The sequence below is a fragment of the Colossoma macropomum genome, unplaced genomic scaffold (assembly GCF_904425465.1).
Source record: "Colossoma macropomum unplaced genomic scaffold, Colossoma_macropomum, whole genome shotgun sequence".
NCBI lineage: Eukaryota > Metazoa > Chordata > Actinopteri > Characiformes > Serrasalmidae > Colossoma > Colossoma macropomum.
The window spans coordinates 33,345,297-33,372,443 of record NW_023494787.1 but is presented as its reverse complement, the minus strand read 5'-3'; the positions used below and the strand labels follow the sequence as shown (position 1 = coordinate 33,372,443).

The window sequence follows — 27,147 nt, the reverse complement described above, 5'->3', positions numbered from 1 at the left end:
CCAGCACCTTGTGATCTAAGTAGGTGTGGTGGTTCATAATAAGTTAGCACTTTTTGCTCATCACGCTCACCTGCAAATTACTTCTGTTATACGAATTTGTGAAAAAAACGCCATGATAAACCTATAAAAGAATATTGTGCTAGTTTGTCTGTGTGTGTCTCTGGGCCTGCATGTGCTTTCAACCAGACTGGCTCAGCCCCTCCTCAAACCAACCGCCACAACACGTACAACATTGAGCTCAAGCTGGGCTGCTTTTTAAATGAGTGATTTTTTATGTACGCTGTAAATTCAGAATTTTAACGTAATAAAACACACTTAGTAAAAGTGACTTTGCTGCCTTAATTTTATTTTGTGATTTTATTTAATTTTATTGTACTTCAAATAATGAGTTAATTAAATGTAACACATTGTTAACCTACTATTATACATTCAGTGAATTTGAAATTATAAAACAGTTTACTTGCTTTTATAAGTTGAAATGAATGTGCCTCATTCACCAACATCTCCCTAAGCTTTTTCTTAAATTTGTTCTTGAGAAAGAGTCTACATCAGATTCATGAAGTGTTCTTAAACTGCAGAATTGTTCACACCTCTGTGCTTTTGAGTGTGCATAGATTCAGTTTTTAACTAAGAACAAATTCCAAATAAAAAAAACACACAACAGTGGAGTATATTTTACTTTTTCAGGCATCTCCCATGTTTGTTCTCACTTTCGCATGCTCTTGCTCACACGCACTCTCTCTTTTCATGTTTTATCTAATTCGATAAGTTTTATTTCATAACTTATTACTGTACAACTGTACATTGGAAATAGTGCAATACTAGTGTATATTGTGTATATGTGTATATTTAAATTCTACAAGGGGGCTACACACCTAAGATTTTCACTCACCTTGCATCTGTGTGAATGTGATGTGACAATAAACACAATTTGATTTTGACTGATGTGTTAACAGTCAGTTCAGGGCTTGTTAAAAAATATTCAGTGCTAAAATCTTGAGAAGCCCAGGCTGAGGTAGTTTAACATAGTTTCATACAGTACATATTCATGTGAAGAGGTTATTAATTTTAACAGCCAGCTTGTGTAATTATAATTACTGTTTTGTTGTTACTAAATGCACTCAAAAGGCACACTTGTCCTGAGCTTCATATGAATCTAGCTTGATATGGCTCTAGATAGATACTGAAAAGTAGTTTTAATCACATTTCTTTTATCTTAGTGTTACACACAATAACACACAAATTGACCATATTATTAGCACATTGTTGAAAAGATAAACCTTTGATTTTCAGACTGTTGCATGAGGTGCAAGTGGCAATCTGCATGGGTGTATGTGTTTTCTTGTGAATGATCTTTTGAGCTCAATACAATGCAGCACTCTATGGAAAACTGTCAGGTATTAGTTCCTTCACAATATTACATTAAAAATGAAATGGACAAAGAGATAAAATAAGAGACAATGTGAATGTTTGGGTACTTTTTAGCTTTATTTATGCTACATTTCTATTACAGATAATCTAAAATGTGAATAACTACAAGCCTTCTCCACTCTCTTTGATAGTTTTTCAATATGATTTAATACCTGAACACACTGTGGTAATATTAACATCAATTATATCATTCATATTAAAATTAACACAGTCTTTTCTCTCAGTGATCCACATTAAAAAAGAAAATCTACTCAGGTCCTACTGTGATCCGTATAAGCACGTTTCTGTGTTATAATCTACTCTGCTTTCTGATGCCCCGCCCATTTTAGATGTGTTTCCGTGGCAGGCTGGCAATGAGTGGTTGATGAGGTGTCAGTCTAATAGGGTATTGGCCCATAGTAAGCAGTGTAGGCGGCGATGATTCCTGCTGTGTCCATCATGTGCTCACACGCCAGGTTCGCCTCACACACTTCACGCAGACTGCAGACAGAGAAAAAGGAGGGGGTTGGGGAAAGAAAGTAAGTGTGCGTGGATTTGTGTGTAAATGCATGTATGCATGTTCGTACCTCTCTAACTGGGCCTGTGAAAAGTCAGCTGCTCCAGCTCTCTTCTGCCGCACCACAGTGGCAGCCAGATCTCTCTTCACAAACACACCTTTAAAACATACATACACACATGCACACACACACACACACAGAGGTGTCATAGGCTTAAAATTAGGGGTTAGGGATCATGGGCTAAAAATGAAGGATTAGGGGTCTAAAACTAGGGATCATAGGCTAAAACTTAAGGGTTAAAGGTTGTGGGCTAAAGATTAGGAGTTAGGGATCAGGGTCTAATGACTAATGCTTAGGAATAAGAGTTTCAGAGTAATGGGCTAAAGATTAAAGGTTGCCACACACAGGACATGGTGAGTAATGCAGGATTGAAAAATGCAAAATCTCAACATGCCACTCAGCAGTTTGCCATAACAGCTTTAAATCAAATGCAGCATGGGACCACATATTTCAAAAGTGGATGACATGTGGCTTGAAATTTACACAAAAAGGCAGTCAATCTAAAATGTTTAAGATGCTAATGGTATGATACCAAGCTGATGTTACTAGCCTTGTCTTTTTCACCTTGTATATTTTATCTGGAATACAGCACATTTGTAAAGAGTTAGCTGATACCAAATATTATAAATTGACTAAATGATATTGAAAGTTCTATTCTATTAAATCTGCACAAGTACAGTGTAAAACCCCTTGTAGAGCACCAAGGCTGCCAATTCTGATGCATTTAGGTCTAATTTCACGCTGTCATGCCACACTTTACATTTCTCACATATTTTTATATCTGTCTTTAAAATTATCCACCAATTTGAATCTGAGAGAATACATGAAACGAGAGCAGACATGTCAAAATATTTTGGGAACGTAGTTTTGTGGTTTTGCTGAGCAGGTGGGGGCTCATTTCCCCCTAAGCAGACAACATAGACTCGAGCCCCATTCACAGCTGTGGGAAACTCTACCCATCTGAAACTTTTGCGGTTATTTTTGTCCCCTTTTAGATTACAGTGAACTTGTGCTTTTTTGTGATTTTTAGAGTATTTTGAACCTAAACACGCATTTTGTGATGACCTGATTTTAAGAAAACAACTTTTTTATTCTGGGTTTGTTTCACCAGCTTCCCATTCTTTCAGCACAGTTGGCCTGGGAGATGGGGGAGGGGCATGGCGGTTAAGGCAAGGTGCTTATAGGAGAATCTTCCCCGCTAGTGCCACAATATTGTCAACCCTTCTCTGCTTGCAATGTAACCAGCAAGCAATGCACAAACTAAACAAAGAGTGTTTTTTTTTGCTTTATCTTCTAGGAAAATTTCATATTCATAAAGCTAGAGTTCAAAAGTTTTTTGAGGTGCTTTTATCATGACTATTCTTTGTGTTCTATTCTAACCTGTTTTGTAATGAATGGTAGGCCTACTGCTTCTATTCAGTGCTTTAAACATGCTTATCTAAAAAAATACACATTTAGCTGTGCTACCCAGCTAACTGCATGATAAAAAAAAATCAATGCATGATAACATGGAAAGAGTGTTCATGTTAAGTTTAAAGTAGTTAAGATAATCTGTACTGATAGTCATAAAGTAATAACCCATCATCTAATATATGAGTATTGTTATGATCATTTGCTATAAATACCGCAGTCAGCAGATTGTTTCAGCGGACTGAACTGAGCACTTGAAAAAAAAAATCTGCAGCAAAGCCAATAAACGTTTTAAAAATGGGCCTATTTCTCCCCCTTTAAGTTTAAAATCATCTGTTGAGAGTCTGAGCTGCTCGTCAAAAGTGAAAACCACTGCAAAACAAAACAATCACTTCACATGAAACGTAATTTTAATACATTTTAAAATGTACATTAGATTAAAAATATGTATTCAAAATAAAGCAGATCAATCAAAATATGTTTTATGGGTCTTTATTTGATAAGTTGCCTGGACCAATCATTAATGGTGAAGCACTTAGAGGTCACAATTTACTCATGTTAGTTTGCTAATCCAGACATTTGTAAGAAAGAAGTTTGATGTAACTAGACCTTCCCAAATTTTAGTTGAATGCCCCTGCTCTAGTGTAAGAACCAACATCACACTCTGTCAAAGCACACTCGCATACTGCTATAGATTCACTGAACTTTCAGCTCAATATTATACAGAACTACTACAAATGTGATGAGCAGAATGTGGAAAACATTTCTGTCACATACTGCATTTTCTTACCTTCATCACTGGGGGAGTCTCCAGCACTGACAGACTTAGTGTCTGAATCAGAAGCACCTGCAGCAACCAAATTACACACATACCAATTTCATACTATAATGTAAATTAGCTTAAATATGCATAGTCTCTCTCAGGAATGAAGTTTAGTAAGGCAAAGCTAAGACACTCACCTGTGCACACACACAGGGCTATGAGAGCAGACAGCAGCAGAAAAGTTAAAGTCTTCATCTTCTGTCCTGATCTGATGATTACCCGAAGTGACCAGCATATGCCCGCTCTGTTTATAGCTTCTGCACCACAATGGGACGAATATGATTGGTGGAGGAATCAGATATCAGATACACACAAAAAAAATCCACTTGTGGACTTATGAGTATCCTTTCAAGTACAGCATGTGCATGTGTGTGTCTTACATAGGGGATTTTAATAAAATAGCTACATTATTAGGTAATTTATATTTTCATGTACACATGTTCTCACCTATACTGTGAAACCCATGACCTCAAGTAGGGGGTGCAGACAGAAAACTTATCAAGGTTTCTTTAACCAAAAGCATCCATCATGAAAAAACCTTTAAACATCTCCAAATTACAAAGATCACTCCTGCTGACTCTAACAGCAGGATGAGTATGGATTGTAGGCTGGAGGCTGTTAAGTTTAAAGTTAAAAATTGTGTGATGATATCATGTTATGAAGTGTTAAAATATGTTAGTCACGAATAGGGCTACAACAAATGACTAATTTGATAGTCGAATAATCGACCGATTACTGAAACAAATAATCGATTATTCGGATTATGAATAACTACATTACCAAACAACTCTTATGTAGCTATTAGCTCTTAAATTTAGCTTGAGGTTGTTTTATGCATTTGCTAACTAACAATGAAGACAAAGATGAATAACATTCAAGAATTCACTATGCAAAGTAGCAGCAATAACATATAAATATAACAAAACTAAAATTTTAATTTAGAATGATTTTTATGTACTTGATTAAAGGAAAACTGATTTAAACAGTGCAGTCTGTAATTTGTGTATTCTGCTGTCTGTCTACACTCTGTCGCAACTAAATTCTACAGTCACAAGTCTTTATTGAAACGGAGGAAAGTCAGCATCTCTTCGTGCTCCTGGGAGAGCAGAGATTCCCGCTGCAGAAAGACGCGCATTGATGAAGCAGATGGGAAAGTGGCGAATGTTTGTGGCAAACTTGTCTATGAACAGTTTAATTTTTCCAGCTACCCTGTGTGTTCACGGAGAACTACTTCCTTAAATTGTTGGCAAGTGGTAACCAATCTTAGCGGAAAACAGAAAACTGCTCTCCTCTGTTCGCCGGATTTGACCGCACCGGTGGCCTCGACAGTAAGACGATGTAATGTTTAAATCTGTAAACGTTATCATCTGAAAGTGAACAGGGTCGCTGTGAGTAATAGTTACTTGCTTCTCTGTTCCAACTCCATTAACGATTACAGATGACATTCATTTCGAAATAGAAAATGTTACAGCTCATAACATGAAGTAGAACAGCTTTCAACATCAACATTAGCTAACTACCTTGCTAGCACAACTATCGCCACGTCCCAAAACCACACACTTCTGTACTCCACACATTACACTAATGAGTGCACTTCTAATGTTATATGCGCTATTTTTACACACTATATAGTGAGCTAGTATGCGATTTGGGACGGGCGTATCTTACCGAGATACATCTTCGTTCAGTGAGCCGCCGAGTTTCCTCTCCAGATGCTCCAGCATGGAGAATGTGCTCCCTTGCCAGCTAAGGTCGGCTTTACAAATAGCACAACTGACAACTCAGTTTAGCTCCCGTACTTTTGAGGATTTTGTTCTTGAGGCTGACATCGCGCTTCTGTCAATCCTCCAATAATTGGTAATGTCAAAACATTCCTAGTGAGCACGAGAAAGAGGTGTAATGACGTCATCAACTAATCGACTATTAAGTTAGTTGCCAATTTGGTCGTCGATTTTAGTCGACTAAGTCGAATAATCGTTGCACCCCTAGTCACGAATTTAATCAAAATCTCCCTAATGCCCATTTATGCTATTATAGCTATAATTAGGATGATCAAGTTTCCATTACCATGATTACTACTAGCATTACTTTCACTATATGTTGTTTTCATTACAACCAACTGTGTAATGATAACGGCATGTAATGGTAGTTAAATTTCCCCTTTTTCTATAGAAATATTTGGACTTGTTATCCAAACTGGATAAATACCACATGTATATTTATAACCAAAAATAGTGAGTTGATACATATATTCACCCTACAAGTAAGAAAATGCTATTTAATTAATAGTATAATTTAATTAAATTTCAACATTTTATTACTTAATAGAAGTAGTTGTTCTTGGGGTAGAGGTTTAGAGGATTGTTGAGATTTGAGGTAAGGTGGTTAGAGGACTGCATCAGACCACACAGGATGGGCAGTTATTCCTCTTGGCAAAGAAACACATAGACAGTTAGTTCTGTTAAGAGTAAGAGGATACAGTGTTAGCAGAGTGCGGCAGAGACTAACTAAATGGGAGAGCCACAAGTTAACAAAGGCATAAGGGCTCCCTGAGATGTCAGTGCCCCTCCGCTCTATCGTCAACAAATTTGAGTAAACATGTGGAAAAAGCACAAACACTCCCGGTTTACCATAATTCTCTTTGTCCATGAGGGTTGGAGTGGTTTTGCGGTTTAAAGTTTGAGGATTGGGGTTAGGTGGTTGGAGGATTGGAATAAGGGTTTTGAGGGTTGGGGTCAGGTGGTTAGAGAACTGGGGTTGAGGTTAGAGGATTGAGTTAGAGGGTTGTACTCAGGTGGTTAGAGGATTGGGGTTTGATGTTTGAGGGTAGGTGGCTGAATGACTGGGTTTAGAGGGTTGGATTTAGATGCCTAGAGGTTTGGGGTTTGAGGATTGAGACTAGGTGTTTTGAGGATTGGGGTGTGATGTTTGAGGGTTGAGATTAGGTGGTTTAAGGATTGTGTTTAGAGGGTTGGGGTCAGGTGGTTAGAAGTTTGGGGTTTGAGTGTTGTGGTTAGGTGGTTAGAGGATAATGGTTAGAGGGTTGGAGTTAGGTGCCTAGAGGTTTGGGGTTTGAGGGTTGAGGTTAAGTGGTTAGAGGATTGGGGTTTGATGTTGAGGGTTGAGATTAGGTGGTTTAAAGATTGTGTTTAGAGGGTTGGGGTCAGGTGGTTTGGGCTGGGCTTGGAGGGTTGGACCTTGATGTTTGAGTGTGTTTGTCCTGAGACCCACCAAATAATTTATGAAGAGAAATATGACAAAATTCATTAAAAAGTCATGAAATCCTTAAGCTTTCAGTCTAGTTTTCCTCAATATTACTTGTTCTTTCAGTCAATAAGAGCAATAGCATTCTGTGACAAAGAATAAAACATGCTTAGGCCTACACTGTTACACACTGAACAAGAGTGTGAATTAGAAACATAAAATAATAATAATAATAATTTTATTTATATAGCACTTTTCATGCCGGTGGCAGCTCAAAGTGCTTTACAGACAGGTGATAAAACATAGTTATAGAAAAGATCATTAGTACTTAATTAGAATCAGAAGAAAATGCAGAAGATTAAATTACAAGATAAACACCACGAGTTTTAGTTAAATGCTAATTTAAAGGGATACGTTTTTAGGTGCTTCTTAAAAGTGAGCACTGAGCTTGACTATCTAATAAAAGGTGGTATTGAGTTCCACAGTTTAGAAACATAATAACTGAAAGAGGCCTCTCCATGTTTTCTGTATTTTACAGAGGGTATCTGTAGAAGGCCACTATCTGCAGATCTTAGATTGCGTGCCGGAACATAAACAGACAGACACTCTGTGATGTAAGCAGGTGCTAGGTTGTTTTGAGCTTTAAAGACTAGTAGCAGAACCTTGAAATCTATCCTGAATGATACAGGCAGCCAGTGCAGTTCTTTCAAAACGGGAGTGATGTGATCTCTCTTTTTTGTTTTTGTTAGGATGCGCGCTGCTGCATTTTGTACAAGTTGTAAGGGATGTGTAGTTTTCTTAGGAAGTCCAGCAAGAAGAGCATTACAGTAGTCAAGTCTGCTTGTAACAAATGCATGAACAAGTTTCTCTGCGTCGCTCTGAGATAGAAAAGGCCGAACTTTAGCGATATTTCTTAAATGATAAAAAGCTACTTTAGTGACCGAGTTTACATGTGGGGTAAAACAGAGCTCAGAGTCTAAGATCACACCCAGGTTTCATACTTCAGGTTTGGTAGATGAAGCTAAAGAACGAAGTTTCTCAAAAATCATTTTTCTCTGAATTTCTGTACCAACAATCAGTAATTCAGTTTTTTCATGATTTAATTGTGGAAAATTTTGCGACATCCACTGAGAAATATCTGACACACAGCTGGTTAGTATGTCTACAGAGTCTTGATCTTCAGAAGGAATAGTAATGTATAATGGGGTGTCGTCAGCATAGCTATGAAAATTTATACTATGTTTCCTAATAACATCAGCTAGAGGTAGCATGTACAAAGAGAAAAGCAAAGGCCCTAAGACTGAACCTTGGGGAACTCCACAAGAAACTGCAAATGACAACATTTGTTTGTTCTCTAATTAGATGTACTCAAATCAGCTCTACATTTCTCTAATATTTTTGTTGTCTTCTTAAATGTTTTATTTAACTGTATTGTTTTATCTTTATCTTTTGTGATTATTGTTGATTTAATGTGCCATTGTGTTTTAGTGGCATGGAATTTGGGGGTTTGGTGGTTGGGATTAAAGAGTGGGGGAGGACTGAGATTGGAATTAGATAGTTGGTATCAGAGGGTTAAATAGTTGGAGCTAGAGGGAGGACTGGGGCTTAGGCTAGGAGGGTTGGATTAGTATTAGGTGTATGGTAGTGTGGAATATCTGTAAGTAATATATGCAGTATGTTAGCATGGACTGTGTTTTTGTGTAATATGTTAGTGTGGAATATGTTGGTGTGAAATATATTAGTGTGGAACATATTAGCCATTCAAATGCTAGTATCAAATATATTTGTGTGGAATATGTCAATGTTGAATACATTAGTGTGAAATATATAAATGTGGAGTATGTTAGTGTGGAATACATTAGTATGGAATATGTTGATGTGGAATAACTTAGTGTGCAATATATTTTTGTGGAATATGCTGATTTGAGAGTATTAGCCTCAGTGCAGATTCAGTACAGTATGCTATCAGCTGCAAGTGTTGTATGTGACGTGGCTGTGTGTTATTGGCAGTATTTCTGTGAAGGTTATTCCTGGAGTGTGTGTGTTTGGCTGCTTGCTGTATAATTTTGCTGTCTGGGATGTTGAACACATTCCTCTTGTTCAGGAACTAAAACCACAAACATTTTTACCCTGTGTGATCCTGTGGTGAAACATGTGCAGAGAGTTCACATGGCCTGCTTTCTCCATCAAAACACACACACATACACACGCACACACACACACACACACACACACACACACACACACACACACACACTCATTGCTCCCAACATAGAGCACCACCTTAGAACAGCAAACACACATTTCAAAGCATTTAAGGGTGTCATTTGACATATTTTATGGTGCATTTCAGTGTGTTTTGCCATGTTTTAGGTTACATTTCGATGTATTTTAGGATGTGTTTTGCCATGTCTTTGGGCGCATTTCAGTGTGTTTTAGGATGTGTTTTGCCATGTCTTTGGGCGCATTTCAGTGTGTTTTAGGATGTGTTTTCCCATGTGTTTCATTGTGCCTTTCGGTGAGTTTTTGGGTGCTATTTGACAAGTTGTAGGGTGCATTTCAGCAAAATGAAACCCTCAGGGCCTTTCAGACCTTAAGAGAAGGTCTAATAATTTCTGGGAACTAACAAAATACATGTCTGTAATTTCTCAATTATTTTTTATTTAATAAAATGATATATTTAAACTTGTGTTTCATTGTAAAATGGTAAAATTCCTGAAACGCAGATGGGAAAATTGGTCAGTCAGGAGTTGTTTATAGTACCTAGATAAATAAGGCTAAGCAAGCTCTCCTACTAGTTAGGACTTTAGGAGGTTAAGAGAAGTCCTAACGCATTAGATTAACTATCAACATAATTACGAAGTGACAGAAGAATTAACCAATCACATTTTGGTTTCTAGTGGGTGCGACCAATTTTGTAAGAAAAAACTGCACCCGTCTTCTGATTTTGTAATGATGACTGTAACAATGAAACTTTAGTAAAATGATAGCTTAGCATAGCCTCATTGTGAACTCAAGTTATAGGCCAAGTTATAGGTCAAGCATTTTGTTTAATGGATATTGAAAGACATGTATTATCTGCTTTTCTGAGACAGATGCAGCTCACTCATGATTAAGTGTTAACAACGTGAGCAAAGTGATTTAGCATAGTAAGCATTTCTGCTCAGCTGGAGTATAAATTAAAAGAAAAGAGACTGAGAAGTGTAATATTATGAATTTGCTATCTTAATTTTTATATCCACTTTCAATTTTTTTTTTGTCTCATGTGATGTTAGTTAATAAATATAGCTTACACTTGCTAAGTGCTGGGTGTTACCATCTCATATGCTTTTAAAAATGTAGTTTGCATGACAACACAGTGCAGTTGAACTTCCTGTTGCCTGCTCTTGCTTTGAGACAGCCCCCAGCGACAACCAGTGACAAGTTGAAGGCTGCCTGAGCAATGCTGAGTGATTTTATCACCAGCTGTAACAAAGCAATGCACTGTAAAACCACGTCCACGTGAGCAGGTTTGGACAGGGTTTGGGCAAACAGCATGCCCTGTTACATTAGTTTGGCAGACAACATCTTATGTATTTAAATTTAATTTAAATTTAATATGAAAATTATTATTATTAAGTCTATTTTAAAACAAAATTGTTAGAAATGCTATAGTAAGGACATGCAGAAAATACTGAACATGACAACAAGATGTTTATTTTGCTTTTTTGGACAGATAGTCCTAAATTAGGTTTCCCAAACTGTAGTCCATGTACTCAGTGAGTAACGTATGTTTCAGTTAAAGTAAATTTGATTGGCTTTGAAAAAAGTTTGTAGCTCATTTGATCAGTGTTAAGATAGTATAGATATCTAGAGGAAAAAAATGTTTGTTCAACAGTATATATTGGATAATCTTTTGATTTAGCATTTATACAGAGCAGTTTTAATGGAAAAGATGTCATTTTTAATTTGGTAACTTATTTTTATATATGTGTAGATTGCAATCACAGGTATGGACATGAATAAAACCAGTAATTTAACCCAAAATATGCTTCACAAATTAGATTAGCTTAGTACAATTAGCAAACATTTTCCCTGTGATAATTGATTATGACACTACTAAACTTTTCTCTATGTGTTATGTTAAAAATGTATCCAACACAAATTTGTCAAGACCTAAATGTGCATGTAGCTTCAGAAACACCCAGGTGCAGGTCAGCTTTAGGCTTCAGTTTCATTCCTGTGCAGACCGCCAATGTGATAGCATATGTGATAATGTGTATGGTAATGTATGTATGTTGTAATGGGCATATAATAAAGTATGTGTGTGGTAATGGGTGTGTGTGGTGCAGTAACAGAAAGGTTATGAATGTGAACAGGATTTAATGGTGAAACAGTAAATGATGTGATTACACAAACAGCACTTAAAGAGCAATGCCAATGAAAATACAGAAAAATGACTAATCTTCTTTTGATAATTTTTGAGTGAAAACAAGGCAAATATCTTTTCAAGGGGTAGTATTAGATTTCACATGCTGTGATGTCAGCATAAACCATGGGCACATCTTAAAACTACTTAATATTCCTATTTCCTTTTCAGGCTATAACTGAACCATATACACTTGCTGATCTTTTGTGATAACTAGCTATCAATATGGCAGGTAAATGTATTGTTTAAGCATGTACATACCCCCTATTTTTTTAAGTATTTTATGCCTACCACTGGTGATTAGATTTTTTTGTTACAAGGAGGAGAATGTAATATCGCTCGGCAACACATTTTATGAAGGTGTCCTCTGAAAATCACTAAGCTAATTAGATAGGGTTTGCCAAGAGTCTTTTGATCAAACCTGATGCTGTCCACTTCATAGACTGCTTAGATTAGCATCAGATTATTTTGAATTTATCTAGCTGATATTGTCAGCTTACTTGCTAGTTCTGGTTATGTGCCTGCCTTGCTCTTTAAGCTAATGACTGTAGGTAGCTAGCTTAGCTACATAATATTTCTACCATGCTATTGGTAACTTAGGTAATATTAGCCTAAGATTATATCACAGCAACCAGAGACCATTAACTCAGAACAGTGAAGGACATGACAGCATTGGTGTTGCTCTTTAACTGATCTCAGTTCAGCAAAAAGATTAAGTAAATTGATACACAAAGAGTTTATACATTAACATATGATTGATATTGAGCTCTGAACTGCTTATGGTTCTAAAAAACAGTCAGACATCAGTATGTGTTTTCATACAGTTACAGAAAATACTGCTGAAGAAGTTGCTCAGTAACGGTAGTAGTTGCTTCTGGGCTGCCGACGGCCAAAGTATGTCTGATAAGCAGTTTGGTAACCATAGTGACTGGCCAAGACACGGCATGGAGAATAATCCTCACAAATCTCTGACCTCACCTCAGCTGGAGACTTTGCCCTGAGAGAGAGGGGGAGAAAGGTAGAGAGAGAGAAAGTGAGAGTTGAATTTAAACACCTCTTTATAGGGACAATCACATATCATCTCATAATCTCTGGTAAGTTTCCCACCAATTTGTAATATGCATGTTCCATCCTGAGCCTTGTGGTCACCAAACCCATTTAAACAGCTACCACATCCACTGCTCCCTGACCTAACAATGTCTTCATTTTCCAAATGGCTAGCTTTGTTGTACTAGGTAAAACTTTACACGAAGACTGGAACCTTTCAGATAATAAAGAAAAGCAAAATGTACAAAAGCATTGAACAAACAGGTGAAATAGGGGCTGAATCTTGGGGGCCACCTTCCTCAACCCTCTGATTGAGTTTCACACAATGTCTGTTTGTCCCTTGTACAATCCTCCACTGTCCAATTCAGATCTCCATTCATCAATTGCACAGGATCTGATGGCAGCCTTTGGGGGACCAAAAAACTCAGACCACTTTCACTCAGAGCTTTTTTCCCGTATGTACAACCACACATATAAACCCAATAACATGCAGACAAACCTTTAATGTCACAACTACAAACCTAATTCCAAAAAAGTTGGAACAGTAGGTAAAATGCAGATAAAAACAGAGAGCAGTTTTTATTTTACATGTATTTAATCAAAATGAGCACAAAGAAGAAATATTTGATATTTCACTTCATCAACTTTTTTGATTTTCATGAATATACACTAATTCCAATTTTGATGCCTGCAACACATTCCAAAAAAATTGGGCAGGGGCAATGTAAGTCTGTGTTTGTGAAAAGATCAAAAAATCTGTTTTGGAACTTTCCATAGGTAAATAGATAATTAACAGGTGATGCTGTCATAAATGGGCATAGAAGGAGCATTCATGAAACCCTTGACAGTAAACACATTTCATCGCTACATCTACAAATGCAAGTTTAGACAGCACTATCCAAGCCGGAAGCCATATATTAACAACCACCAAAAATGCCACCAACTTCTCTGGGCTAAAGCTCATCTGAGATGGACTGATGCAAAGTGGAAATGTGTGCTTTGATCTAACAAGTTCACTTTTCAAATTGTTTTCGGAAATAATGCATGTTGGGTTCTCCAAGCCAAAGAGAAAACGAACCATCCCGATTGTTGACTGAAGTTATATACACATTTTGGAGCAACATATGCTGCCATCTAGATGATATATTTTTCAGGGACATCCCTGCTTGTTTCAGCAAGGCAACATCAAGCCACATTCTGCATGTGTTACAGCAGCATGGCTTTGTAGCAAGAGAGTGCAGGTGCTAGATTGGCCTGCCTGCAGTACAGACCTGTCTCCTTTTGTAAACTTGTGGTGCATTATGAAGAACACTATACGGCAATGGAGAACTCAGACTGCTGAGCAGCTAAAGTGTTATAGCAATTAAGAATGAAAAAAATAACTCCCCTTTTACAACTATAGCAATTTGTGTCTCCTCAGTCCCCAGATGATTACTGAACGTTGATAAAAAGGAAAGGTAATGTAACATAGTAGTAAACATGCCCCTGTTCCAACTTTTCTAGAACACGTTGCAGTGTATATATACAAAAAATAATAAAGTTAATTGAAACATTAAATATCAAAAGATATTGCACATTTATAATTTTATTTATTTATAACATGTCCAATATATTTTCTATAACTTAAGCACACAAACGGAAATTGTGCTTGAAAATTTAAAGAAAAATTTAAATTTGTTCCCTGTAGAGGACGTGTTACTTATTTTCATTTAGAACATTTTACCGGAGGTGTTCAAACTTTTGCAAATGTTTGTAGGTTGTCTCATTGCAGAAATTTTTAAAATCAGTTTTTTAAACAATTGAATAATTCGTAAACAATTGAATCTTCAAGACAAGCAGTCTGAAGTTCCACAGAAGTTTGATTCACTGTACATTTCCATTCCCTTCCTATTACATTCTTAAAAAGAACATTAAGTAGGGCTGTCTCTATTACTCAATTAAAATCAATTATGCAATTCAAAATAAAATGCAATGATGAAAATGTACACTGTTGAAGAATTATATTAGCTTTTATTTAGGTATTTTAAGGAGTAATGTAGGAGGTATGTAGGAGTTCTGTACAATTTCTCATTAAGACTGGAATGGGATTCTATGGTGTTCTGTAATGCTTGTCCAACTTCACAACACTAGCTACCAAAAAAGACACATTTGTGAGCGGAGCCTGGATAGGTACAAAAGGATTGTTACTCACTAATATATTTAAAAGTAAAAGTATTATCATATAAAATACTCACAGAACAATGTAAACAGTGTATACCCACCTCTTCCTGTAGGTGCTAGGATGGCCGTATGAGGGATTCATGTAAGTATTCGCTCGGCGCTGGCTGATGAACACATCTGCCACACGTGCGCGCACACACACACACACACACACACAGTAAACGCATGAAAGCAGCTGGATTAACTGCTGAGTTGAATCAGGTGTGCTTGCACAAGAAAATCAACATATTTTGTAGTAATTCGACATTCCAGGATTAGGAGTTCTTTACTTGTGCTTAACAGTAACTAATCTTTACCTCACATACACACACAGGGCCGTTTTATAAATGCTAAGGGAATATAGATAAAACAATTATTAATAACAAATAGGGGAAAAAGAATTTTTAAACAACAAAATGACATTTTGTTGTAAAGTATATTTAAATAATGTGTGCGTCATGTCTGCTTTCTTGTTTCTTTCGAATCAAAGCAATTGATTATAAAATTTGCTCGTCCAGCTACTGCACTTCTGCTTGACCGAAAAACTCTCACAGATACTATCTCAGGCCAGACACCCAAGCACAAATTAAATGTTGGTCTGACCCACACTCATCTGTTATTTTTTTTCTCAGCCCTCCCATAATCTCTTATTCATTTTTGCCTTCACACAAGCCCAATTATTTTCTTGCCCGACAGTCATCAAACTGCTTGTACTCAATCAGGGCAGAACCCCAAATTCTAATCCAGAGCCATACTGACCCACTCACCTCTATGTGTAATTTGTTTGTCCCTTGTTCCTCCTTTATTCTCGCCCCCAACCAAGGCCTGTAATTTCCTTTGCATGACAGCCACCAAACTGCATGTACTCACTTAGGGCAGGTGCCCAAGTTCTAATCCATAGCCATACAGACCCGCACTCCTCTATGTGTTGTTTTTTTTCATCCCCCGTTCGTCCCATAGAGCCTCATTCATTTTCACCCCCAACAAAGCCCTAATCTTTCTTTTTCCCGACAGCCACCAAAATACACATGCTACATCAGGGCAGGTCCCTAAGCTCTGCAGTGCCCCAGTATGCGGTGATCATGTGACCTAACGCTGGAGGATTCAAATGATCGTGTGAGGGAGTTTCTGTTTTCTGCTCTGACATCGTGGCTGAGACCGCTGAAGATGAAAGACTTTAATGGTAAGTTATCTTAAAATGAAGTATAGCTTAATGTAACTCTGTACTGACTCTCTGTCCAGCTATTTTTAGTGTTAATAAAACTCTAAACTTGCTGTACTGTAATTTATATTACTAGTGCTGCTTCCAAGCCTCCAAGCTTAAAGTAAGCTATGTTTGCTAGATAGCCAGCTAGCACTAAGTTAGAAGTATGAAGGTTAACAATATTAACAATACTGAATTGCTAATGCTGAAAAATATCTCTTTGAGAATAATTTATGAATGTCAGTCTGAATTTAAATCTTCCCTCTCTCTCTATGCTGCTTGCTTTGCTATCCAGTGAACTCTTCAAAGCTTAGCCAGTTAGCTTTAGCTAAAGTAAGAGTGTCAGTTATATTTACTCAGCTACATGTACCTAAAAACTGTATAAATTTGCAATTCTTTGAGTTAAAATGACAGTTACTCAAATGGCTTGTATGTGTGAATAAAACAATCTACTTTTACTCAGCTCCACTTTGAAGTCTTATTGAAGTCTTAACTCCAATTTTAATTCTGTTGTTGTTGATTCAGCTCTTGGGCTGCCTTACTGTTGCTCACACCTATTACTGGAGTTTTAGCAATATATTGTGGACTAAAAGTATCTTAAAGAGAAAATAATACCTATCAACTAATACGTGAATGGAAAGCCAGCTAATTAGAAAATGAGAAAATGTGCACTGAGCTTGCCTGTTTCTCCCAGACAGGTGAGTAGAGCTGTTTTAATTCAGCCAGTTACATGCAGGAAAATTTGGGTTGGCAGCCATGGTGACCAGTTATGGGGACAGAGCTACTCTGTCCACCCCTCCAACTCCAGCTATCTGTTTCTTAGATTTGAACCATTTTACCATCATGACCATGTTGTATTACAAATTGCAAAGTATAAAATGAATGGTCATTTAAATGCAGTGGTTGTACACTTGAACAATATTTTTAAGTACACTTAAGCAGGGTTGAAATGTTACATATATAATACTGCAAATATTATTGTGTATTACAGGTAAAATACTTGAATATTAGAGGTATATGACATGGAATATTAAACATGTATTTAAGTACACCTTAGTAAATACTTAAAGTACATATATTAGTATACTGAACCAGTATCGCAAGAGTATTTGAATGATTCAGGAAGTATACTTGACTGTATTTGTAAATATACTAATTATATACTGGGACTATATAACTGTATATGCGTATAATAAAGAGCACACTGCTAGTATTACAAACATGTTTAGCATAGTTTTGATATATTTTTAGAGTTACGTTTGGCACCACAGACTAGTATACTTAAATTATATCTTAAAACTGGCAAAAACAACACATGACTGCTATACCCAGTATAGATTAAGCATGACTCAAATATATATCAAGTACACATTAGTAGTGATGTGGTACAAAATAGTGGTTCCAAAATAACATAACTTCAGTATATAATTTGGTTATCACTACTTTAGCATACTATTTTTTCACAAGGGTTACTCGGTTTTGAGCAACTGCATCAACACTGTATACCTGTTACAGCATTAAACAGCCATGCACATATGCATACACACTATGTGCCTAATCTCACTGAGGGCCAAATGAGTTATGAGCACAGACACAGCACAAAATACACCTTCATGCCTTTGCAATAAGTGGTCATAACACAACTGAATTTAATATTGGATTTAAAAAGGCTGCAGCATATCACACAAACTATGCAAAGCCCTGCCCAATAACTGCCCACTCTTAAAGTGCATGGTTTTAAGGGAGCAAAAAAAGAAAATGCAACCTCAGTAATGAGTAGTGTGAATAATAAGAGTGAAGTTCTTTCCCATCCAAACATAAATTTACTGATATTGGAGAAGGTGGAGAAAAGTTGACGCAAAAAACTGGCCACCACAGGTTGCTCAGTTCGGGTTTGTCTGTTTACCTTTCTTTCACGTTATCTTCCCAGGTGTGCCCCCCCCCCACCTCCCCCAAAAAATGCATTTGCATGAGGAAGGAAAGTGTATTCTGCATTTTTCCATGCACGTCACCCATAAAATGCACAGTTAGGCTTGTGTAGCAGTTTTGTATATAACACACGGGCAAAATGCATCTGTTTTGTGACTGACACTGACGCAAAAAACTCAGTTCATCAGGCCCTCAGTATGTTAAACTCTTCAATGAATATTGTGATACTGTATATTATGTAAGTTAGGAAAAGTTGTTTTTTTTACCTTCCTTTGACTCATGACTCTCCTGAGAGTCTGCAGGCACAAAATACACACACACACACACACACACACACACACACACACACACACACACACACACACACAGCTTTCATTAGTGCTGCAAAGAGAGTCTGTGTGTGTATGTCTTTGAAGCAGTGTGTGTGTGAGTGAACCAGCAAGTGTGTGTGAAAGATGCCACTTTGTTGAGGAGTTTACAAACCATAGCAAGCAGCAATCATCACAACGGCACACACCATTGCACACTGAAGAACTGCCTGCATGGTCCTCATGGTACTGCTGCCTACAAAAGCAAACACACAAACACTAAGAGAACACAAACACACATACACTTATATAAAACGGATTGAAATGATGTTATTTCCCTCCTGATGAGGTACAGTAAATTCAGATTACTCCAGAATAAACTGCTTATTAGCTACCAGCATCCAAGTACTGCATGCTGGGATTGAAAAAGAAGCAGGGAGCCGGGTAGTAATTGGTTTTGCAAGTTCTTAGTAGTCCTGACTGGTTGTTGTTTTTACTAAAACACTTTCCTAAAAAGACTGTAAATCTGTTTACATGTTGCATTAACATGTGTCTGGATAATATCTGGATAAACTTTGGCCAGATTACATTTGCACATTTCACTAAAATGCATCCTGATGAACCAGCAATGATGTTCCTGGTCCTGAATTCTATCATCATTGGTAGTAACTGAAATGTTGATTTAATTGATTGGCTACTCAGATGGCCTACCAGTGGTCTGGAGCTGGTATAGGGTATAGGGGAATGGGATAGGAGATAGGGTTTATGAGTTAGGGGATATAGAATACAGTTTAGGTTAAAGGATAGGGTATATGAGTAAACACTGATGTTACGGGATAGGACATAGAGCAGTATTTCTCAGTCTATTCCTTGGGTCCCACTTGACGGTTCTGTATTTTTGCTCTATCCCAGTTCTCAATACACTGGGTTAGAGCAAAACATTGTATCCATCTGGTTGGGTAAAGGAATAGAGCATGTACTTATGGTTAGGTATTTAGGGATTAGGGGATACATCTTCAGGGGATAAGAGATACAGTTAAGGTTCAGGGATATGGCTCAGGGAATACAGGAGAATTGGTACTGCAGCATAGAGGATGGGGTTTGGCTGACTCTAAGGCTGGGTAATGACCAACCAATCATAAGTGCTCTAGCGCCTGATTCAGGTTCTACTGTGGAAATGTAATCATGAAAACGGTGTAATCAATTTTTCTACTTAGTTTTTTTTTTATTATTAAAACATTAGCATAAAAACAAACCATAGGATATTCCAGCCATTTAAATACATTTTGTTTACACTGTTTGAATTGCTTGAAATGTATAAACTTCTCTGATTATTGGAGGAGGCTGTGAGCCCTTTAGCTGTCTGCTGCCAGTGTCAGCTTTCTATAGCAAGGGAGGAAAAAAGTCCAGTTACAAAGAATACATAATAAAAACCAGAGCCCATTTTTTTCAAAAGCATATTAGGGTTAAAATTAAGATCTTCACTGGTACAGAGAGTGTTCAGTGTGATGCTTTCTCTATCATCTGAGAATCGTCTGTTTTAAGATGCTTCCAGAAAGCTGAGCCCAGTCAGGCACCCTGCTTGCAGGACTAACTGCTGATTAACTGCTGTCAAATTTTTCACCTGGTTGCATTTCATACAATCAGTAGTAGACAATTAATAGAACAAAATAAAGACAATGATTGTATGATGACATTCCTTTGCTAGCCATACTTACATACAAGCTTTGCTCAGCTGCAGTGATAGCTGCAAAAATGTTCTAGAAAATCTCTGACATTTTATGATCGATATTCTGTTCACAGTAGGTTGTTTCGCACATATGTTGAAAGCCAAGCTGAGCAACTCAGTTTGCTAGTTTTGCATTTGATAACTTAAAAAAGCAGTAACTCATGCACTGTACATGCATCATTTTTCTGTACTTAAGCTCATGCGTAATCCCTATGGGGGTTAGGGAATGGGTAATAGGGGTTTAAAGGATAAAGTCTTATAAGCGTCAACATTTCTTACAAATCAGTGTTTTCTGAAGCTGAGAGTTAAGGTTACTGCAAGATACAGGGCATGGGGTTAGGGGTCAGCAGTGTGACCTTGCAAACATGCACACTAACCCTTAACACAGATGTGTCAAATCTATCAAACAAGATTAAACGTTATTATGAACACACTGCCCTGCTATTTAGTGATGAAGAGGAGTGTGTGTGTGCAGTTTCCTACCTGCGTGTTTTCTCCCTTATCTCTCAGTGTTCCTCCTGGTTTCTGTGAATAATCTCTAATAGAAAAACGACAAGCCTTTATAAACCCTTCTATCGCCCACCCCTCACACACCCTCTCCCTCTCTCTCTCTCACTCACACACACTCATACATTTTCTCCTTCTATCTGCCTTTACACCTTCTGGGTCACACCAGACTATTAGCTCATTCTCTCCTTCACTCACACACTTCCTCTGTAAATTCTTACACACTCCCAGAAAAACAGATGAAGCAGAATAACAACCAAGCAGAGGGAGAGAGACACATGTATAAACAGACAAGGTAGAGAAACAGATGTTTCTCAATGTGTATACTTACACAGAGCAAGTACATCAATTGAAATCTCTCACTTTACTAGTGTAGTATCTGGAGTTCCATGTGTTATCTGTTTTTGCAGGTTTGGAATGTTTAAGTTAGGGGGCCCCTGGTCCAAAGGTCCAAGGGAAGGTCCCATAAGGAACGGGCCCCTCTCTTTTCCTCTCCCTTCCTCTCTTAGTTCCAGATAGATGAGATCATTTTAAAAAGGACCATATGTTCTGTTCCCTTTTTCGACAACAACCACTCTATATAAGCAGTTGGATATACTGTTCTGGAGGGGACACTTCAGAATTGGCACGGATCCCCTCTCAGGTACTTTATGGTGCTTGATATGTTACTGTTTTACTTTGTTATAAACATCTTATACAAGCATGACGGTGTCAGCGGAGACTTCTTCATCATCTTCACATCATCACTATTTAATAAACAACAAGAATTTGGCGTCACGAACAGGATTGCGGACAAGAATTTGGCATCACGAATTCTGGACATGTTGTGGCTTGCTGCGTTGCCGACAGCCTTAGCGCACTTACTCCTGCACCTAGCTGGCGAATAAGGTGAGCGTTTCTCACATGATTGGGCGCTGGTTCATTCGTTGGGGCTGTTGTGTGTTTGCTGTCTAGTCGCACCATAAAAGAATCATGTGTGTGTGCATGTCATGCTGTGTTCATGTTTGGAGTGCTTCTCCGTTCTAAATTTGGTTTTATTGCATTGTAAACGCTCGAATAAGGGGGAGTATAATAGGGAAAAGGAAAGCTGATGTAAAAGTGTAGAATAGCCTAATTAGTGACGAAAAGGTGAGCTAAATAACACCTTGCGAGATTAATGAAGGTTGGGCCCTTATCTTCTTAATGGTAGGACATGTGTATATTAGTCACTGCGTGAAAGTTGGCTTGGAGAACTGGTCAGATCAGGTTAAAAAGGAAAAAAAAGTGAAAAGTAACAGCCCGGGGCCCTGGGAAATGAGATTAATGGGAAAAAAGAGGCAAGAAAATAGAGAAGATAAGAGTTAAAGAGAAATAAGACAGGTTAAAGAAAATAGAGAAGATAAGAGTTAAAGAAAAAGAAGCTGCAGATTTGGACCAAAGCCCTCTGGGAGGCGGTTTTAGACGGGCCTAAAATACTGGAAAATCACTAGGTGAATTTCGGGTCAGTTCGAACGGGAAGTGTGGAATGGAAAATTCAATTGTAAAGTTCTCACTCAAACACTAGTTGACGAACAGTGTCTAAAGCAGCTTTTTATTGAATATTCACACCTCATAAAGGTAGCATAAATTTAGAAGAAAAAGAGAAAAAGGAGCGGCAGAAAAAAGCATGCTATAGGATAAGTTTGAATGAGTTGACTTTGAGCATTTAGGATCGGATGTTGATTTTGTTAAAACTTATGAGCCTTTTCTTTGGGGGACATTTTTGGATCTGATAAGACTCATGAGCCTCAGGAAAGAGGACTTTATGAATTTACATAAGACTTATGAGCCTCTTTTGGGGGACTTTGATAAGATTTATGAGCCTCTTTCAAGGGGACTTTTTGAATTGGTTAAATAGTATGAGCCCCCAAGAAGGACGTTTATGATTTTGAAGAGAAGTGGAGAGACCAGTGAGGATATTTTGTGTGCATGGGTAAAGAAAAATTTTATAAGTATTTAAGGTGTTATTAGAGTGAAGTAAACTAAAATTTCTTTATTGATGATAACTGGGTATTTAAAGGAGGAAAACATTTGTTATAGATAAAAATGACTTAAGTGTTGGCAGATAATGGGTGTAAATCATATTGAATTGCTTATTGTGTTGTTAAAAATACCTAGTGGGTTCATTTGATATTTAATTCTGATCTGTTTCTTCCTTTATCCACCTATGGTGTGTTAGAATTGGAGAGGAGAAAGAGGGAGAAATAAAAAAGATAGAGAGAAGAAGAAACAGAAAAAGAGAAGAATAACAGAAAGAGGGGGAAAAGAAAATGATGAGAGAAGGAGAAAGACAGAGAAAGAGACCGAAAGACAGAAAGAGAGAGAGAGAGAGAGAGAGAGAGAGCGAGAGAGAGAGAGAGAGAGAGAGAGAGAGAGAGGAGGCAGCTGGTCAGTGCTGACACGGATTGAGGTCTGATGATTCAGGAGGCACAGGGGTTAGTTCATGTTGCAAGGGGGGAAGTTAGGAGAAAGATTACAAAGGAGTACATACATTTCTGAAGGCAAAGGAAAGAGGAAGTGCAGGCAAGGCTCAATGAGCAAAAGAGGAGCACAGTGCAACCTCGAGACAAGGTGTTCATTAAGGTGTTTAGAAGGAGGTGGTAATAGTCCTGCTATGTGGAAAAATAGTTGTGGTGAAGATGTGTTGTTAACAGGACCTGAAGTTGATACGGTGCCTCGTGATCAGAGGAAGTATCTGTTGTTTAATGACAGGAGCTGGTTGAAAGTTAGGGATGATTGTTCACTTGTTGTGCATAATGTTACATGGGAAGACCAAGGGGAATATACATGTACTTATTTAGAGCCAGAGTTTAAATTTGTTCCATTTCAAAATGTGTGGAGAGAGGGTTATATAACTTGTAAGGTAGTAGTTATGATAGAAGATTTGAGTTCTGCTGGAGTTTTCATGGTTGCTAAAAGGGTTCAGGAATGATTCACCACAGCAACCACTCCAAGGGTGAATATTGCATCAATGAAGCTTACTACTTTAGCTCCGGAAACAACTAAGAGCGTTAATACATAAATCCAGGCTATTACTTTAGCTACGACTTTGAAGGGGATGAAGGCTACTACAAGGATGGTGACAATTTCTACCTTTGTCACTTCTGGAAATATTACAAGTGAGGCTGGGCCAAGGGCAACCTTTGCCAATAAAACAGTGATGACATTTTTTTCACCTACGAAATTTATAAATGTGACACAGACACCTGATATGACATCTTTGAACTTTAAAGGAGTAGAAAATATAACCCACAAACCTACCCAGACAGCAAGCATGTTCGGGCCGGATTACCTTGGCCGTCACAAAGTCCTCCTAGCAGTCGCATCTGCATTGCAGACTTGTGCCACATTTGGGCCAAGTAACTGTTAACAGCACTGGACACACCGCCGGTCAGCAGACTCAGAGCGCATTGGGGCCGATCTTTAAAACAGACGCGCCTCATTTAAAAATTGTGCCTCATTTAAAATTTGCCCCTCCCCTTTTTTCCCTTCTGCAGTTGTCAGTTGACTTTGACTGTAAAACTTGCTGCTGCTTTTGAGGTAAGGTGTATTTTGTATTTTAAATATTTGCACATTTATTAGAATTACAATAAGGTATCTTGGATTTTATGTTTTAACTTTTAATTTGTTATTCAATGACAAGCAAATAAGCTGAGTTTTGTGGAGTTGCTAGAGGGGATGACGTCAGTGCTAGCTAACCTAGTTATGTTAGCTGAGGTAGTGAGTCAAAATGTCTAATTCCAACCTAAATTAACATTCGAGATTTCTCTTTAATTATGTTTAATAACGACATACTCTTAATCTTACATTATCTCCCTCGCCCGGCTGTGTAACAAGCTAGCTTAGCTGGGTTGTACTATGAGAGGCAACTGTTAGCATTCATTGGAAAATGTGAAAATGTTCTAAGAGCAGCTTTAATATTTCTGCCTGTTTTAGGAAAAAAGAAACAAGTCTAAAGAAAACAGAGAAATGAATGAGTGACTAATGTAAGAAACATCCATTAGCTGGAATCTAAAGTTACCCTATATTGTGGTGTGTGGAGCTAGCCAGCTAACGTTAGCTAACTAAGCTGTATTAGCCAGTGCAAGCACTAACATTAGTTTAACCATCTTATTTTTTATTTGCTTTTTTGTAGTGTCGGATTTTACTATTTTTTACTTAAAGAAATGGTAGGTTAACGTTACTTTTAATTTTTTTTTTCTTTAAACTGCTGAAATAACATAAACCAGTAACAGAATCCTCGTATTTGGTTAAAAGTGTGTAAAATAACCCTCAGAAACAGAACGGGTTTCCCTTTGCTTAATCTTTTATTAGACGAAGCTTCAGCTCTCACACTGCTGCTCCCGCGGCCGCTTCAGACTCAGGGTCAGTCTCAAAATTATGGAAAGAAAGTGTTTCTGCTATCATTACTAGCATTATTATTGTTGTCTTTGTATGTACATCTGCTGATATGTTCAGAAGCATCAGAAGAGCTATTTACAGAGATACTAAAGCTATTACTACTAGTAATAATAATAATAATAATAGCTTCACTTGTTTCATCTTGTAATTTTGAGACGATCTCTGACTCTGAATCCGGCGCGGACAAGCACAGTGATAGCGTGAGTTGAACCTTTTGGCAAAAATAAAACAATAGAAAAAAGAACAAGAAAAGAATGGCGCAGTTCAGTATAAACTGGGTTTGTTGTGTTTGTCGTCTTTAATTTGTCCATGAAAGTGTAATTAATCCAGTAACACAGAACGTAACTGCGAATGTCACACGAACTTTACCGTCCGATGTGGTGTGTGTAGCCTGATTGTGTGAAAGCTGAGACATGGCCGTGGTGGTCTGAGGTGGTCCTAAAACGGTCACAGTAACGCAGCCGTTTTTTTAAACATACGTGCAGCTGCCTGCAGCACCGAGCGCGTCTAACTATCGCAGCTCGGTCATGTTGACGTGTCGGAATACTGTTTCATGCTATGGTTTGCATTAAATAAATCAATAAAGAACGTGTTTACCGTCATTATGGGCTGTTACTGCGGTAGCTCGGTAACTCTTACCGGGCACAGGCCAAGGCCCGATATATAAAATGGACGTGCCTAATTAAAAAACATTCCCCTTTCTTTTTTCCTGCTCAGCGGTCTACAGTCATCCGTTGATATTGACCTATAAAGTTTGCTGCTGAGTTTGAGGTAAGTTAATCATTACTTTTGATATCTGCACATATTTGATCAGGTATCCTAAATTATTACATTTGTTTAAATATTTTATTCAATTTGACAATCAAATAAGCTTAATGGTAGAGGAGTACAGACAATTTTAGTTCTGTTAAAACAAATTACCGTTAGAGTCTTCTCTTTGATTGTCTTTAAGTTAAAAACAAATTTTGCCTCTCCACCAGGGCCAGACTCCTACACCTCTCCGCCAGGGCCAGCCTCCGACACCTCTCCGCCAAGGCCAGCCTCCTACACCTCTCCGCCAGGGCCAGCCTCCTACACCTCTCCGCAAGGGCCAGCCTCCGACACCTCTCCACCAGGGCTAGCCTCCGATACCTCTCCGCCAAGGCCAGCCTCCAACACCTCTCCGCCAGGACCAGCTTCTGACACCTCTCCGCCAGGGCCAGCTTCCGACACCTCTCCGCCAGGGCCAGTCTCCTACACCTCTCCCCACCAGGGCCAGCTTCCTATACCTCTCCCCGCCAGGGCCAGCCAGCCTCCTACACCTTTCCCCGTCAGGGCCAGCCTCCTACAAAATCAGCTTGAGTCTGACGTTTATCTACAGTCTCACTGTGATGCTTCCTAGGTGTTGTTCTATCTAGTTGTGCTGTTTTTTCTAGTTTCTATCTGTTGTTCCTGATTTTGCTCTGATAATTTACACAGATGTCTACAGTTACTTAAAAATGTGTAGGGTCAGGGGAAATGTACTTTGTGTTTTTATTTGAGAGTATAAAAATGAGAGCAAAAATATCTCATTCTGTAGCATGTTTGTTAAAAGTGCTAGCATTATAGCTCGCAATGTTACACTGGAGGCTGCTTACTGCAAGTTAAAGGCAAAATTTCAACTGAGGTCAGACAGCTTGAGCTTAGGTACTTGACACTCTCTTGTTTCACCCACAATTAAGTCCTCATTATTGTAAGATTAATGATGTGTTTTATTGAATGTGTTTCTGCTCCCTTCCATTATTTGTTGGGCTTATATTGGTAGTGCTGGGGGAATATGAGGGTGACACTTAATGGTGTAAAGCGCCACCTGTTGTTTGCCTCTGACTATGCTTACTTGTGCTGTTCAGCAATGGACATCAGTCAGTCAATCATTCAGTCAGTGACTCAGTGACATTGACTCTCGTAGGTTGGCCCAGCTACAATGTAAAACAGTAATACCATGATGTGGGGC

The 27,147-nt window shown here is 38.1% G+C and overlaps 2 protein-coding genes across 2 annotated transcripts; both read right to left on the bottom strand.

Annotated features, from left to right (window-relative positions):
* Positions 1 to 1,463: 1,463 nt before the first annotated feature.
* LOC118805095 (bone gamma-carboxyglutamate (gla) protein) lies at positions 1,464 to 4,455 on the bottom strand. Its single transcript, XM_036565704.1, has 4 exons — positions 4,359 to 4,455; positions 4,189 to 4,245; positions 1,998 to 2,085; positions 1,464 to 1,911 (listed from the first exon to the last, which is right to left on the bottom strand). Exons 1-4 carry the CDS (start codon positions 4,414 to 4,416, stop codon positions 1,809 to 1,811), a joined length of 306 nt encoding a protein of 101 aa, XP_036421597.1. The 5' UTR covers positions 4,417 to 4,455; the 3' UTR covers positions 1,464 to 1,808.
* A 7,312-nt stretch (positions 4,456 to 11,767) lies between these two features.
* On the bottom strand, positions 11,768 to 20,837 carry LOC118805893 (matrix Gla protein). The gene is made up of 5 exons (XM_036567043.1): positions 20,733 to 20,837; positions 18,696 to 18,776; positions 18,479 to 18,508; positions 15,142 to 15,217; positions 11,768 to 12,830 (listed from the first exon to the last, which is right to left on the bottom strand). The coding sequence occupies exons 2-5, from the start codon at positions 18,763 to 18,765 to the stop codon at positions 12,686 to 12,688; spliced, it is 321 nt and encodes a 106-aa protein (XP_036422936.1). The 5' UTR covers positions 18,766 to 18,776; positions 20,733 to 20,837; the 3' UTR covers positions 11,768 to 12,685.
* Between the last annotated feature and the right edge of the window lie 6,310 nt (positions 20,838 to 27,147).